General features: G+C 40.7%; 1 protein-coding gene across 3 annotated transcripts in view; it reads right to left on the bottom strand.

Moving 5' to 3' along the window:
• btbd10 (BTB domain containing 10) overlaps positions 1-15106 on the bottom strand; it is a 66138-nt gene that overhangs the window by 17238 nt on the left and 33794 nt on the right. For all 3 annotated transcript variants that reach the window (XM_033038826.1, XM_033038824.1, XM_033038823.1), the window contains 2 exons: positions 9640-9836; positions 855-1140 (listed from right to left, as the gene is read on the bottom strand). In XM_033038826.1, coding sequence (XP_032894717.1) covers positions 855-1140; positions 9640-9790 — 437 coding nt within the window. In that variant the 5' untranslated portion in view covers positions 9791-9836. The remainder of the gene's footprint in view (positions 1-854; positions 1141-9639; positions 9837-15106) is intronic.

The following is a 15106-nucleotide window of genomic DNA, read 5'->3' as shown; positions in this document are numbered from 1 at the left end:
TTGTCTATGGAACCGATGGGTTACAATGCTGAGAACTATATTCTGCACTCTATATCTTTCCCTTTGCTCTGCCTATTGTACTTGATAATGGTCTGATTGTATTTATGCACAGTAATATCTGATTTTATTGGACAACAGGCAAAACAAACCTTTTCACTGTACCTCGATACACTCGACAATAATGAATCTAAACCTCATCTATTCCTATAGAATTGTTGCAGCCGTGAGGCAGAAATAGAGCACAATGCTACATTCCACACCCTCAATCACTACATCTAAAAAAATAGGCCCAGAGACACAATGGGATTTAGTTTACAAAGTGAGATACAAAATGCTGTCTAAAAATACAGTGGAAACAGAAGACATTTTTAAAAAAGGGAATGGAAAATTGAAATATAAAAATCTGCAGAATACAAGGGGGGATTGGAGGGATGTGCATCATGTGCAGGAAGGTAGGGTTGGTTTAATTTGGCATTTAAGTTTGTGGTTTGAAGGGCTTGTTCCTACGCTGTGCTGTTCTCTGATCTAAATAGGTGGAAAGAGCAGAGATAATACTAATGTGTCCCCCTGTGTGCCTCTGCTTTATTTCTTGAGTTATTTATGAAAATGTTCACAAATCTGAAATATCTTTGAAAATAAACTAATATGACCTGCCATCAACAAAAGGGGCTGAATCCATCACTACAGAGTTATGCAATCCAATGATTCCAAGTACAATGCAAGCATATGGTTTTGGTTTCAATGGCTGGGTAACCATAACACGGCTCCATCACTCATTTGAGAGGATGCATTAAACGTGAACCTTAGGTTTCTTGTCCTTTATGGAGTAGGGAAATTTTGTGGACACTGCTTACCTGCCCAGCATTGTGTTGGGTTGTGCAGTGAAAATGGAAGGATCCACTACAAATCTGGTGTTGTCCACAATGAGTGTCACTCGTTCTGACGTGCGGACGCTTCGAGTTCCGTCCTTCGCGTTCTCGTAGACAAAAACCATCTCCCCACCTGACTTGCACGTCCCATCAGCAGTGGACTGGCTACAATTCCGGCTGAGGTTGCCAATGCTGCTGGAGCCATTTGGGGAAATCTTTTGAAGGCGCGGGCTGCTGGGCCGTGAAGTCGAGATGTGATCCTTTTCTCGGTCTAAAGGCAAATACGTCACATTAAAAACCTACCATCATTTGCAAACACTTTCTGTGCAACAGCAGACCTAGATCCTGCCCAATCACGGTCCTGCCCTGCCATTACCACATGCAAGTCGTCCTATTACTTCCTAAAAAAGAGGATCTCTGACTATCGAGAGTCTATTTGACTTGTACTTGGAACGTTTCAGCCAAAATGTAATTGGGTTTGGTAAAATAAAGAGATGATACTACCTTACCTCTGCTCTACATTGGTGGAAGAATTAAGGTCAAATCGCTGAGTGTCAAATTATTAGGGGAGGAAAAAGGGATATTACATACATGGATTACATACTTTACTGGACTTTATCTTGTACGAAACGTTATTAACGTTATTCCCCTTCTCATGTATCCGGGCACTATGGATGGCTCGATTGTAGTCATGTATTGTCTTTCCGCTGACTGGTTAGCACGTAACAAAAGCACCTCCAGACACAACCGTTCCCCTGGCCGACTTTGCGGCCTGGTATCTCGCCCACCCAACGACCTAGGTAGACCTTTCAGTATCGTTTGAATCCATTCAGAAGCGTGACCTTTGTTGGTCTGGTAAAATGGATAATCCAGCAAGGCTCTGGAACCAAGGTTGGCGAAAAATCAGTGATAGACCTGGACCAGCCAAAATCATATTGAAAAAGTTGAGAACATAAACCTTGAGGCAACTGGTTATTTACACTATTACCTTGATCTAATAGTGGATACCAGTTATCAATTGTTTAATTTTGTCATAACTGAAGTCAGACTGAACTGCTCATATCTTCTTTGCTAAGAGGAGCTGCATCATTTCTTAATGAGACATTTTAGCTGCACTAAAACTGGATCTTGTGCTCCACTTTCCAAGACTAACCTCTAAAGCTGGTTGTATACATTACAAGTGCAAATTTTTTCTGTGCTCTATGACTCCATGTTGTGGATCTGATGAAAGTTGTAAGCAGAAACCAAGTTCTTAATAGGCTGCTCAGAAATCTAGGAAGTATATTTCAGTTACAATTTGGCATGGATTATGCAGCAACCACAATACTGGGCATCAAGTAACTGGGGTCTGGTGTCAGCTAGGCAGAGGACTAGCTGAAAATAAGATGTGGGTTTCTACAGAAGAATTAAACGTAACAGATAGCCTTGCTTTGACTTCAAAAATTCTCTTTGCAAATCTTATGGGTGAAATAGAAACCCATGGACCGTACTATCCTTTATTACATAAAAGCCAAAAGATATCAGTTGTTTTGATTCAGTCAAAGACACATATTCTAAATCCTAAGACTTTTCTCTGGTTTAACACTCCTTTCGGTCTTTTTGAGCATTATAAGGTATACTTTGAAGCATACCATTAGTAGAGAGGGAGATAAGATGGTACATGTGGTAAAATAACTTCCTGAAGTTCGATACTGAAGTTCGATACTGAAGTTCGAACAAGCATCAGATCAATTTTCAGTCCAATTACTGCTGCTTTTCTGCTGAGTCCACTCCTCAAATTGGAACTTTTATAAAGTTGGTTACGTAAGGTGAATACGCAAATGTGAGATTGGATTGTGGATTTGAGAATATAGTTAGCCAAGTTTACTCGTGTTCACAAAATTCCACATATATTAGGCAACTTATTACGAACAAGGGGACTCTCTGGTTTGAAAATGTATAGAAATATTTGAATGCCTCGCCATAAAAGAGTCAGAGAGTCTTAGAGCTGTACAGCATGGAAACATGCTCTTCATCCCACCTTGTCCATGCCGATCAAGCTGGCATATTGGGCTAATCCCATTTGCCTGCATTTGACATGTAGTCCTCTAAACCCAGCCTATCCAAATATCTGTTCAAATGTCTTTTAAAAGACGTGATTGTATCAACTCATATAGCTTCCTCTGGCAGCTCATTCCTCCGAGTGAAAAAGAAGATAGACACAAAAAGCTGGAGTAACTCAGCGGGACAGGCAGCATCTCTGGAGAGACGTTTTGGGTCAAGACCCTTCTTCAGAGTGAAAAGGTTGTCCCTGAGGTCTCTCCTAAATCTCTCCCCTCAAGTCTATGCCCTCCAGTTTCAGAATCCTCTACCCAGGGAAAAAGACTGTGTCCACTTTATTCATACCCCTCAATGAGGCCAGCCCTCAGCCTTTTATGTTCCAAAGAATAATTCCCAGTCCATCCAAACTCTCCCTAAAATTTAAGCCCACAATGCTGAGGACAGGGCTCGAATGGGAGAACTAGTATTTGCTCAGATCATAGATCAGCGCCATACTCTCAGCACCCTGCACTCTGTTGGCATATTCTCACCTCTGCCAGTGATGTCTGAACTTAACCCACTTAAAACAACGACTACCAGTTTTGTAATAAACTGCTTTCCAAAGATTCTACAAATTTTATTTATTTTTACCAATTGCCCACATTGCACAGAATTATCAGCTCCGTTTAAATCCTTGGGCATTGGAGAAAGGCTTGAATTAATGTTGATGCAAGATCAATAAATCTTTAGCAAACAATTATTTTAAAATATGTACCGTAGCCTTTATGTACTGAATCGGATTAGCAGAATAACACTGGACTTAAACTCCCACCACAGCAGTTTGCAGTTTGGCCTTGCATGACATTCCATTATCGATATACTTCTACAATATACATTATGTTGTGTACCCCTGTATTTATTAAAATGCAAACAATTGCTGACACTGCTAAAATGCAGGTATGATAAAAAGCACTTGAGTTTTATCCATAGACAAACTACAAATTTAGCAAAATAAGATACCAGGCTTCAGTTTTTCACCTTTGAAGATATTTGAATTTACTGACAATATGAAGTATTATTTTCATAGTGTAATTTGTAGCACCAGCATTGTGAATGAGTCATATCTATTTAAAAGCCAAAGGACCCAAGACCCAAGAATAACTACAGGCGCCAAAGCACAAAAAAAATCCCAGTTCCTAAACTGTGTTGTTTGTTGTACTTTACTTTTATTACCTATCCACCCATCAGGGTAGCACAGTGGGACCGCTGGTAGAGCCGCTGTGTTGCAGCACCGGAGACCCGTTTTCAATCCGGACCTCGAATGCTGTCTATGTGCAGTTTGCATGTTCTCCCTGCGACCGTGTGGGTTTCTTTCGGATGCATCGGCTTCCTCCCACATTCCAAAGACATAATTGGCCTCTGTAAATTGCCACTTGTTTGAAGGGAGTGGAAGTGAAAATGGGATAACATAGAACTAATGTGAATGGGTAATCAATGGTCAGTGTGCTGCATCTTTCAATCAATCATCATTCTCCACCTCAATTTTACCACTAACTCCTTCAACTAACGGTGACTTGTTCATTTGGATTCAGTGGCTGCTTTGCCAATAGTCTGTCTGTCCTTTCTTTTTGTTATTTTTAGTATGTGTTAAAAAGTATGTTTTAGTGTTCCTTGGTTTGTTTTATGCGGGGGGTGGGGGATTTTTTTTTTCAATCTCTTACCTCGACGGAGATGAGATTTTTTCCCGTATCGTAACACCGTCCCCACTGCGGCCTAACATCGTGGAGTTGGCGGCATTTTCTGGAGACCGACGGATGCTCCAAGCCGCAGGAGTCTGCGGGACTTTAACATCGCGGAGCTTGCGATCCCTTTGCCGGGGATCGAAGCTCCAACCGCGGGGCCAGTGGACTTTAACATTGTGAAGCCCGTGGTCTCTGGTAAGAAGAGGCCGACTCGGGAGCTCCATGCTACGGAGAGAGTTTCAACCGCCCGATGCGGGAGTTTCGATCACCCCAACTCTTCGATCGCCGACTGCGGGGGCTTTGATCTCCCTGACCGCGGATGGGTTGACTGCCCCGACCGCGGGAGAACAAAGAGGAAGATGATTGAACATTATTGCCTTCCATCACAGTGAGGAATGTGGAATCAACTGTGGTGGATGTATATGTTAACTTTTATGTGGTTGTGTGTCTTGTTGCTTTTCACTTAGTATGGCTGCATGGTAACTCAAATTTCACTGTACCTTAATTGGTAAATGTGACAATAAACTGACCTTGAAACCATGAGAACTGGCATACCCATGGAAGACAGAGTTGTAGTGGAAGGGCGTTATTCTGGGTGGAGATCTGTGACCAGTGAAGTTCCGCAGGGATCTGTGCTGGGATCTCTCTTGTTTGTGATATGTCTTAACAGCTTGGACATAAATGTAGATGGGTTGGTTAGCATGTTTGCAGCAAAATTGCACAAACATTGGTGCAGTTGCGGACAGTGAGGAAGGTTGTCAAATTATACAGCAGGATATAGATCAGCTGCAGAAATGGGCAGATGGACTTATAACCATATAACAATTACAGCACGGAAACAGGCCATCTCGGCCCTACAAGTCCGTGCCGAACAATTATTTTCCCTTAGTCCCACCTGCCTGCACTCATACCATAACCCTCCATTCCCTTCTCATCCATATGCCTATCCAATTTATTTTTAAATGATACCAACGAACCTGCCTCCACCACTTCCACTGGAAGCTCATTCCACACCGCTACCACTCTCTGAGTAAAGAAGTTCCCCCTCATGTTACTCCTAAACTTCTGTCCTTTAATTCTGAAGTCATGTCCTCTTGTTTGAATCTTCCCTATTCTCAAAGGGAAAAGCTTGTCCACATCAACTCTGTCTATCCCTCTCATCATTTTAAAGACCTCTATCAAGTCCCCCCTTAACCTTCTGCGCTCCAGAGAATAAAGACCAAACTTATTCAACCTTTCTCTGTAACTTAGTTGTTGAAACCCAGGCAACATTCTAATAAATCTCCTCTGTACTCTCTCTATTTTGTTGACACCCTTCCTATAATTGGGCGACCAAAATTGTACACCATACTCCAGATTTGGTCTCACCAATGCTTTGTACAATTTTAACATTACATCCCAGCTTCTATACTCAATGCTCTGATTTATAAAGGCTAGCATACCAAAAGCTTTCTTTACCACCCTATATGAGATTCCACCTTCAAGGAACTATGCACGGTTATTCCCAGATCCCTCTGTTCAACTGCATTCTTCAATTCCCTACCATTTACCATGTACGTCCTATTTTGATTTGTCCTGCCAAGGTGTAGCACCTCACATTTATCAGCATTAAACTCCATCTGCCATCTTTCAGCCCATTCTTCCAAATGGCCTAAGTCACTCTGTAGACTTTGGAAATCCTCTTCATTATCCACAGCACCCCCTATCTTGGTATCATCTGCATACTTACTAATCCAATTTCCCACACCTTCATCCAGATCATTGATGTACATGACAAACAACAAAGGACCCAACACAGATCCCCGAGGCACCCCACTAGTCACCTGCCTCCAACCCGACAAACAGCCATCCACCATTACCCTCTGGCGTCTCCCATTCAGCCACTGTTGAATCCATCTTGCTACTCCTGCATTTATACCCAACAGTTGAACCTTCTTAACCAACCTTCCATGAGGAACCTTGTCAAAGGCCTTACTAAAGTCCATATAGACAACATCCACTGCTTTACCCTCGTCAATTTCCCTAGTAACCTCTTCAAAAAATTCAAGAAGATTAGTCAAACATGACCTTCCAGGCACAAATCCATGTTGACTGTTCCTAATCAGACCCTGTTTATCCAGATGCTTATATATATTATCTCTAAGTATCTTTTCCATTCATTTGCCCACCACTGAAGTCAAACTAACAGGTCTATAATTGCTAGGTTTACTCTTAGAACCCTTTTTAAACAATGGAACAACATGCGCAGTACGCCAATCCTCGGAGACTATTCCCGTTTGTAATGACATTTGAAATATTTCTGTCATAGCCCCGGCTATTTCTACACTAACTTCCCTCAATGTCCTAGGGAATATCCTGTCAGGACCTGGAGACTTATCCACTTTTATATTTTTCAAAAGTGTCAGTACTTCTTTTACTTTGAAACTCATAGTATCCATAGCTACTCTACTAGTTTCCCTTACCTCACATAATTTAATATCCTTCTCCTTGGTGAATACCGAAGAAAAGAAATTGTTCAATGTCTCCCCCATCTCTTTTGGCTCTGCAGATAGCTGTCCACTCTGTCTCTCCAATGGACCAATTTTATCCCTCGTTATTCTTTTGCTATTAAAATAGCTGTAGAAACCCTTTGGATTTACTTTCACCTTACTTGCCAAAGCAACCTCATGTCTTCTTTTAGCTTTTCTAATTTCTTTCTTAAGATTCTTTTTACATTCCTTATACTCCTCAAGCACCTCATTTACTTCATGCTGCCTATAATTATTGTAGATCTCCCTCTTTTTCCGAACAAATGTCCAATTTCCCTTGAAAACCAGGGCTCTTTCCAATTTTTACTGTTTCCTTTCAACCGAACAGGAACATAAAGATTCTGTACTCTTAAAATTTCCCCTTTAAATGTCCTCCATTTCTCTTCTACATCCTTCCCATAAAACAAAATGTCCCAGTTCACTCCTTGTAAATCATTTCTCATCTCATCAAAGTTAGCCTTTCTCCAATCAAAAATCTCAACCCTAGGTCCAGTTCTGACCCTCTCCATAATTATATTGAAACTAATGGTATTGTGATCACTGGACCCGAAGTGCTCCCCAACGCATACCTCCGCCACCTGTCCCGTCTCATTTCCTAACAGGAGGTCCAGCACTGCCCCTCCTCTAGTAGGTACCTCTATGTATTGCTGCAAAAAACTATCCTGCACACATTTTACAAATTCCAAACCATCCAGCCCATTTACAGAATGTGTTTCCCAGTCTATGTGTGGAAAGTTGAAATCTCCCACAATCACTACCTTGTGCTTACTACTAATATCTGCTATCTCCTTATATATTTGCTCTTCCAATTCTCGATCCCCATTTGGCAGTCTATAATACACCCCTATAAGTGTTGCTACACCTTTCCCACTTCTCAGTTCCACCCAAATAGCCTCCCTAGATGAGCCCTCCAATCTATCCTGCCAAAGCACTGCTGTAATATCTTCCCTGACTAGCAATGCAACACCTCCACCTCTTGCCCCTCCAATTCTATCACACCTGAAGCTACGAAATCCTGGAATATTTAGTTTCCAATCACAGCCCTCCTGCAACCATGTTTCACTGATCGCCACAACATCATACTTCCAGGTGTCTATCGAGACTCTAAGCTCATCCACCTTTCTTACAATGCTCCTAGCATTAAAATATGCACATTTAAGAAACCCCCCGCCTCTTATTCTCTGTTTATTTACTTTTTCTTCTTTCTCCTCTTGTGTCCGACTTTAATGGGGATCTTGGGGTCCAAGTCAATAGCTCCCTAAAAGTGGCAACACAAGTAGGGAGAATGGAAGAGAAGGAGCATAGTATGCTTGCTTTCTTCGATCAAGGCATTAAATATGTCAGATCATGATGCAGCTTTATAAAATTTTAGTTAGGCCATATTGTGTATTGTGTGCAGTTCTGGTTAGCCCAATACAAGAAAAATGTGATGTTTTGGAGAGATGTGGAAGAGGTTTGCCTGGAATAGATGGTATTAGCTACGAGGAGAGGTTGGACAAACTTGGACTGTTTTCTTTGGAGTATTGAAGGTTGAGAGGTGATCTGATAGAAGTTTATAAAATTAGGAGAGTCAATGACAGATATGGAAGGCAGTCAAAACCATCCCCCCCCCTTGCCCCTCCAGAGTGGAAATGTCAAAGACTAGAGGGCATAGACTTAAGATTAGAGTGACAAAGTTTAAAGGAGACGTGCAAGGCAAGTTATTTTTTTTACGTGGTGTGGCCCCCGATGAGTGCTGCTAGGAATGGTGGTGAACGCTGATAGAAGAATACAAGTGACTTTTAGATGAGCACCTGGATATGCAGGGAATGGATCACCTGCAGGCAGACTTGGCATCCTGCTTGGCATGGTCATTGCAGGTCGAAGGACCTGCTCCTGTGCTGTATAGTTTTATGTTCTATGTTCGAGTGTGAATGGTGTTTATACCTCTCTGTGAAGACTTCAATTGAAGTCATACCACAGAGAATTGACATTCATTGAAACCTCAATGTGTGATTCTCGAATAAATCAAAAATAAACTTTTAATAAAACATTGAAGCTGTAGCTTTGATCATCATCTTTGCTGGAAGGCAGTAGATGTCAGTCAACCGCTAGGCATCTTTCCACTCAATTCTCCTGAGGAGTATTAGCCTTTTTAAGTGATTGATTTTTATACTTATCAAGGTTGAGGCTGGCAAGGCTGTCAAATACAACATTTTGTTTCACAACTGGCAAGGAATGCCAGAATCCCATCACGACGCCACCAGGTAAATGAGTTGGGCGCAGAATAATCTTTTTTTTTTTTTAAATTAGTGCAGCTCTCTACCCTCCATTAGACAAGCAAGGGACAAGAAAGTCACCAATTACTGCCTCTTCCAAGTTGAAAGGAAAACTCACTTGAAAAAAAAAAGGCAAAGAACTATATATTTTGCCTTGCTGCTCATTAATAACGAGAAATACGGTATCTGCAATAGAATTAGGGCTTTGTGAAATCCAGCTCACCACCGTGATGTTGTCGAGTTGGCGAAGTAACGTTCCTGATGCAGGGGGTGAGCTGCCCTTCTGTCCTTTCGTGCGATGAGTCACGAGAGCGATCGCTTGACCTGCGCCGATCTCGCGAGCGTTCATACCCGGTGGCTGCATGGAGGCTCATTTTGTTAATTCGGGCCGCTCCAAACTTCGGTGTGCGCGGAGGAGCACTGCAAAACAAAACCATCTGGTCAGGAGCAAATAAAAAAATGTGAGTGTTTAATGCATTACCGATACTTCCATGAAAGTTGTAATCATTAAATCTTAGTTCAGGTGCTTCACAAGAACATTTAATGCTGGCCCCAAATAGTTGATTTTGGTAAGCCTAAGGTTTGGCTGATGTCTCTAACAGTTTTATTCTTGTTTCTCAGTCTCATAATGGCTCCTTTGACTTTCATTGGCGCAACTTTGCTCCTCATGTTGATAAACAGCAATAAAAGTTTCCAAAGGCGATGGAAAGACTGGAGGAAAGACTAGGTGCTGAGAGCTCTCTTATACCTGCATTGAAGAGGCATTTAAACACACCTGAGCAACACCTGTGAAGCGATGTGTCCCAAACATTATGGTGCCCTGAAATTGAGGGACTATGTATAAACATGCAGCTGTAATTTCTACATGGTGAAACCAAAATGTATAAAAATGGCCTTTAATAAAATCTGACAATGTGCACTTTAACCACATGTGATTTTTTTCTATTACAAATCTCAAATTGTGGAGTATCAAGGCAAATAAATAAATGATGGGTCTTTGTCCCAAACATTATGGAGGGCACAGTAGCTGAAGTGCTTACACTGTTTTTCCCCCTCTTTTTGACTTAAAAGAGAACAACCAGTGGCAATGTTTCCTTTCAAGCAACCTGCAGGCATCTCGTGTCTCTTTTACTGTGGAAAGTATGGAGTCCTGGTTAAGAATCAATCATTTCACTTTTGCTGACTTCTAATTGCAAGTGCAATCTGTTCAAATTCAAAGAGGAGATATTTATATCCTATTAATTACACCACTTCTGGGATTATGTCAGCTTCAAAGAAAGTCTTAAGGCAATAAATTAGCAATCATCTACATTACATTGCATACCCAACAAGAGTATGGTATTTTGATGCTGAATCAACAATCTTTGAAACTGCAGTTCAGGTATTTTTTGTGTTGATAGACCTTTGGTACTCAGCAATGTCAGAAACAGGCCAAGATGGCAAATTATACGCTGTCTGTCCACAAAAAGTGAAGCCTCACTATAATAATGACTTGGAATCAAATGTAGGCATCATAATCAAATATTTGCAGATGAGACCAAGAATAGCAGTAGGGCTGAACATGAAGATCTGAAGAATAGTCCTGACCCAAAACGTTCAGAACTTGGGAATAGACAACAACAGAATTGCTGACTAGTAGATCAATGAAAAATGAAGAAAACCATTGTCAGAAATGTGCAAACCTCTTGACATGACTTTCAGATCTGGAGCCCTTGGCCTGAAAATCTGTCAAAGGTTACAAGGTTCCAGTAAACACATTTTAAAAACAAAGCAATATAATTTAAAGGACCATAGGAAATCTGAGTTTCTGTTATGGCACCATTTCGAGGCTTAGAAAAAAGAAACACCAATAATATCCTCTGAAATGACCTGCTCAACATTTATCTTTAAAATGTGGAGTATATGTATATTTAGAGATTACACCACATACAGATCACCTCCACATTATCACTTTACTATGGAACTGAGTAATGAAACAGGACTAACAAGGCAGAGTTAACGCGTTTGAATCCCACGACACCAAGCAGTGAAATTGGTAATTTGTGGAAGACTACCAAATATCCTTTGGGGAAATAACCAGTCAAACCAATCAAGCTCTGGCAAGCATATTAAACTACACATGAAAATTGATGTAATGTCCCAGCTATCCACTTGCGCAAAATAAATGCACAAAAAATGTCCACTTTATCACCAATACCGCAGCACAATCATTAACGATCAAAGGTGATGTATTGTTAATGTTTGCTTAAGCCCAGGACATAAACATCGAAGGAAAGCATGATGTCCAGCATCAAAATGGTATGAACACAAATATAGCACTAGTTATAAACCTTAGTTTATGGCTCTAGTGGCTGATGCAGCCAAATTATAAAGGTCATCCAAAAAGCATTTAACAAGAAGGCCTACATTAACACTAAAGAATTCAAGACTCCTCGAAAAAATGAATTATTTACAAGTGTAAATGACGGATTCACCCATAGCTGGCCACATGCAATCATTAAAAAGAGGGTTTGTTTTTTTTTAAACATGCCTTTTTTTCCCCCTTTTCTCTCCCTATTAAATTAGATTTTGATATGAGCTGCTGGCAGGTTTCTATTGGGGAACATGGGAAGTTAGAAAAATGGCTAATGCCCGCAAGAAAAAATTAATTTGCCACTGAAACTCACTTTCAGGATGTGCAGGTTTAAAGTTGCACGTTCTTTCATTTTGACAGCAGGGAGAATCAATAAAAATTGGCCTCATTTAATAGTACGGAAATTAAAACAAAACAATTATTAATATTCAATACAAACATGCAAGGGACAGCTCGTTAACTCAAGGGATTTGCAACCTCTTCCTGCCGCTTAAGCTGTCTCCTCTTAAGTGTGCATTAGACAAAAATAGAACAGGTATTGAGGTCAATAAAATCATGATTATATTTTTGCAATGAAAACTGTATCCCACTGAAAGAACATCTCAAACAAAACAATAATATGTGTTAAATGATCATTTGGATGCTAACAAAGGCTAAAAAAAGTTATTTAGATTAATAAAGCTTACCATTATGTTCAGGAAAAATTAACTAACCACAATAATCTCAGCCTCCCAAGTGCATTACCAGGCTAAAGGAGAAACTACACAAAGGTTTAAATATAGGTAAAAAGTGGGCAATTTCCTTGAAAAGGATGAAAATTGCAGGTTCAATCTTTATTTCATAAGGCTCATCACCTTAGTGACACTATTGCAGGGAAGGGCTATGCTGTTGCTGTGCGTAGCAAAGGAAAAACGAATGCTGGACAATTAACATGCATGTCTAGATGCCTGCCTGGGGCATCTTGTCTCTGCAACAGGGAAGATACAAAAGGGAAGCAGACCACACACTACCACGGTCCAGGTATGTTTATTCTTAGATGGGTGACGTGAAATGTCCACCTCATTCACCTAGGATTATATTCAGGCAGTGAATCAGTGGTCAGGAGAGAAAACAGAACAGTCTTTGGATGAAGGTACACAAAATTGCTGGGGAAACTCAGCGGGTGCAGCAGCATCTATGGAGCGAAGGAAATAGGCGACGTTTCGGGCCGAAACCCTTCTTCAGTCTTTGGATGAACACTGGTGGAACTGAAAAATTCTGATTGTTTCATTAAAAAATATAATTCTGGTTTGCAACTCTCCCATTATATCTATATCACCTACTTTAAATTCCAGCACTTTTCCACTCCACTATGGCAAAGAAATGGCAGACTCTTGAATCATAGATTGGTCACAGCATAGAAAGAGGACACTCAGTCTATCAATATGACCCAATCCCAGATGGTCCCACCGTCCACAGCCCTGCAAGTTCTTTCTTTTCAGTCACACACCACATTCCCTTTTGAATGCTACAATTGCATCTTCCTATACTACTACCCCAGGCAGTGACCAAAAATAAACACTCCTTTATTGGAACAAAAAGTCACTTTTAGTTATTTTGACAGTTACTTCAATACCATTGAGTTCTTAGCTCATGGACCTCCTCCATCGCTAGTCTTCGTGATTTTATAGACACAGTATCTATCCATACTCCTGCTGTGTCTAAACCACAATTTTAGAAAGGTTTGTTATGATTTTCTTGCTTTTCTACTCAAAATATAGTCAGATTCTTTATGTTTTAACTGCTTTCTCAAACTGCCCCTCCACTTTCATAAAGTGATGCAAATATACTTCCACACCAGTTATCATACCTCCAGTTTATATTGCCTCCTCTCAGTCTTCCCTTTCTAATAATTCACAACTCTCGACAATAAATTTTAATTGCTATGCAACAACCTATTCCACCACTCTATTCGTATTTGTATCAACTGCAAATATGGAAAATGTACCATGTGCATTTAGGTCATTTATATGTAATATGAGCAGTGGTCCTAGCAAGACTGAAAAACAACCTTCCATCACCGCTCAAACCAAAACAAAAACCTATAAACTGAATTAGAACAGAAAACTCTGGAAATGGTCAGCCAGCATCTGTGAATATTTCAGTTCATGACCACCCATTCACATTTTTCAAGTTCTCGAGCATCGCCTGTGGATTGATAGATGTTTGCTCTGACAGCTACAAGACACAAGTCAGATTTCTTGGAGAATATTTTCATTTTTGGATTAATTCAGCTCCAACATGTGCAACATACAGGACAAAACAGGCCAACTGAATGACGCCCCCCCCATCTACTCCCTCTATCACCACTATCTAATGCAATGGTGTGACTCGGCCCTCTAATACCAAGGGGAGTATCCACCACATTGTGTGACATTACCATCATGTCTAATGAGATGAACTTGGAATCAAATTGGAGGACCAAAATTGGTCATCTGCGAGGCACTGTGGATCAATAGTTCCAGAACTGTATTCAATAAGAGAACCTAACCATCAATTTTGAGATTCAATGGCATCATTATGACAACATCCAAATGTCACACTGACCAGAATCCAACTGGCCCAGCTCCATAGCGTGTCAGAATTTAAATATCATGTGGGAAGTGACTCATCTCCGATCCTCCAAAGCCGACCCACTTCCTCCACTGAGTCACTGAGGGATTAATGACGCATTAAACTTAACCCATCCAAGATAGAAGCGATCAGCACTTTTGTATGATTCTAAGCACTCATTACTTCCACCATTGGAACACGATAGTTGGAGTGTGGACAGCACTGAATACATTATCATTTCCGTGTCAAGGCTTCTTCAACAGCACCACTCAATTCATAACTTCTGTCACATGGAAGAACAAGGCTTGAGGGAATGTCATCTTTAAGTCACCATTCCTTCATTCATTAATCTGAACACTGGAATTCCATGTCCCTCAACAGTGGAGGTGTAGCTTCACTGTAAAAACGACATCAGCTCAGGATTCCTTATTATCACCACTTCTCCAAGACAAATATGGAGGAGCAATAAATTCTTGCCTTGCATTAACTTCACACAAAGTCAATGTATAAAATATTTAATGCATAGGAAGGAACTGCAGATGCTGGTTTACACCGAAGATAGACATGATAATGGTGGAATAACTCAGCGGGACAGGCAGCATCTCTGGAGAGAAGGAATGGTGATGTTTTGGGTTGAGACCCTTCTTCAGAATGCTTTCTTTGAGATGCAATATTAATCAAAACCTCCGATTTGCAGATTACACTATCCTACTAAGCTGGATCTCAAACAATGATGAGACATACA

The sequence above is a fragment of the Amblyraja radiata genome, chromosome 20 (assembly GCF_010909765.2).
Source record: "Amblyraja radiata isolate CabotCenter1 chromosome 20, sAmbRad1.1.pri, whole genome shotgun sequence".
Classification (NCBI taxonomy): domain Eukaryota; kingdom Metazoa; phylum Chordata; class Chondrichthyes; order Rajiformes; family Rajidae; genus Amblyraja; species Amblyraja radiata.
This window is presented reverse-complemented; position numbering and strand designations above follow the sequence as displayed.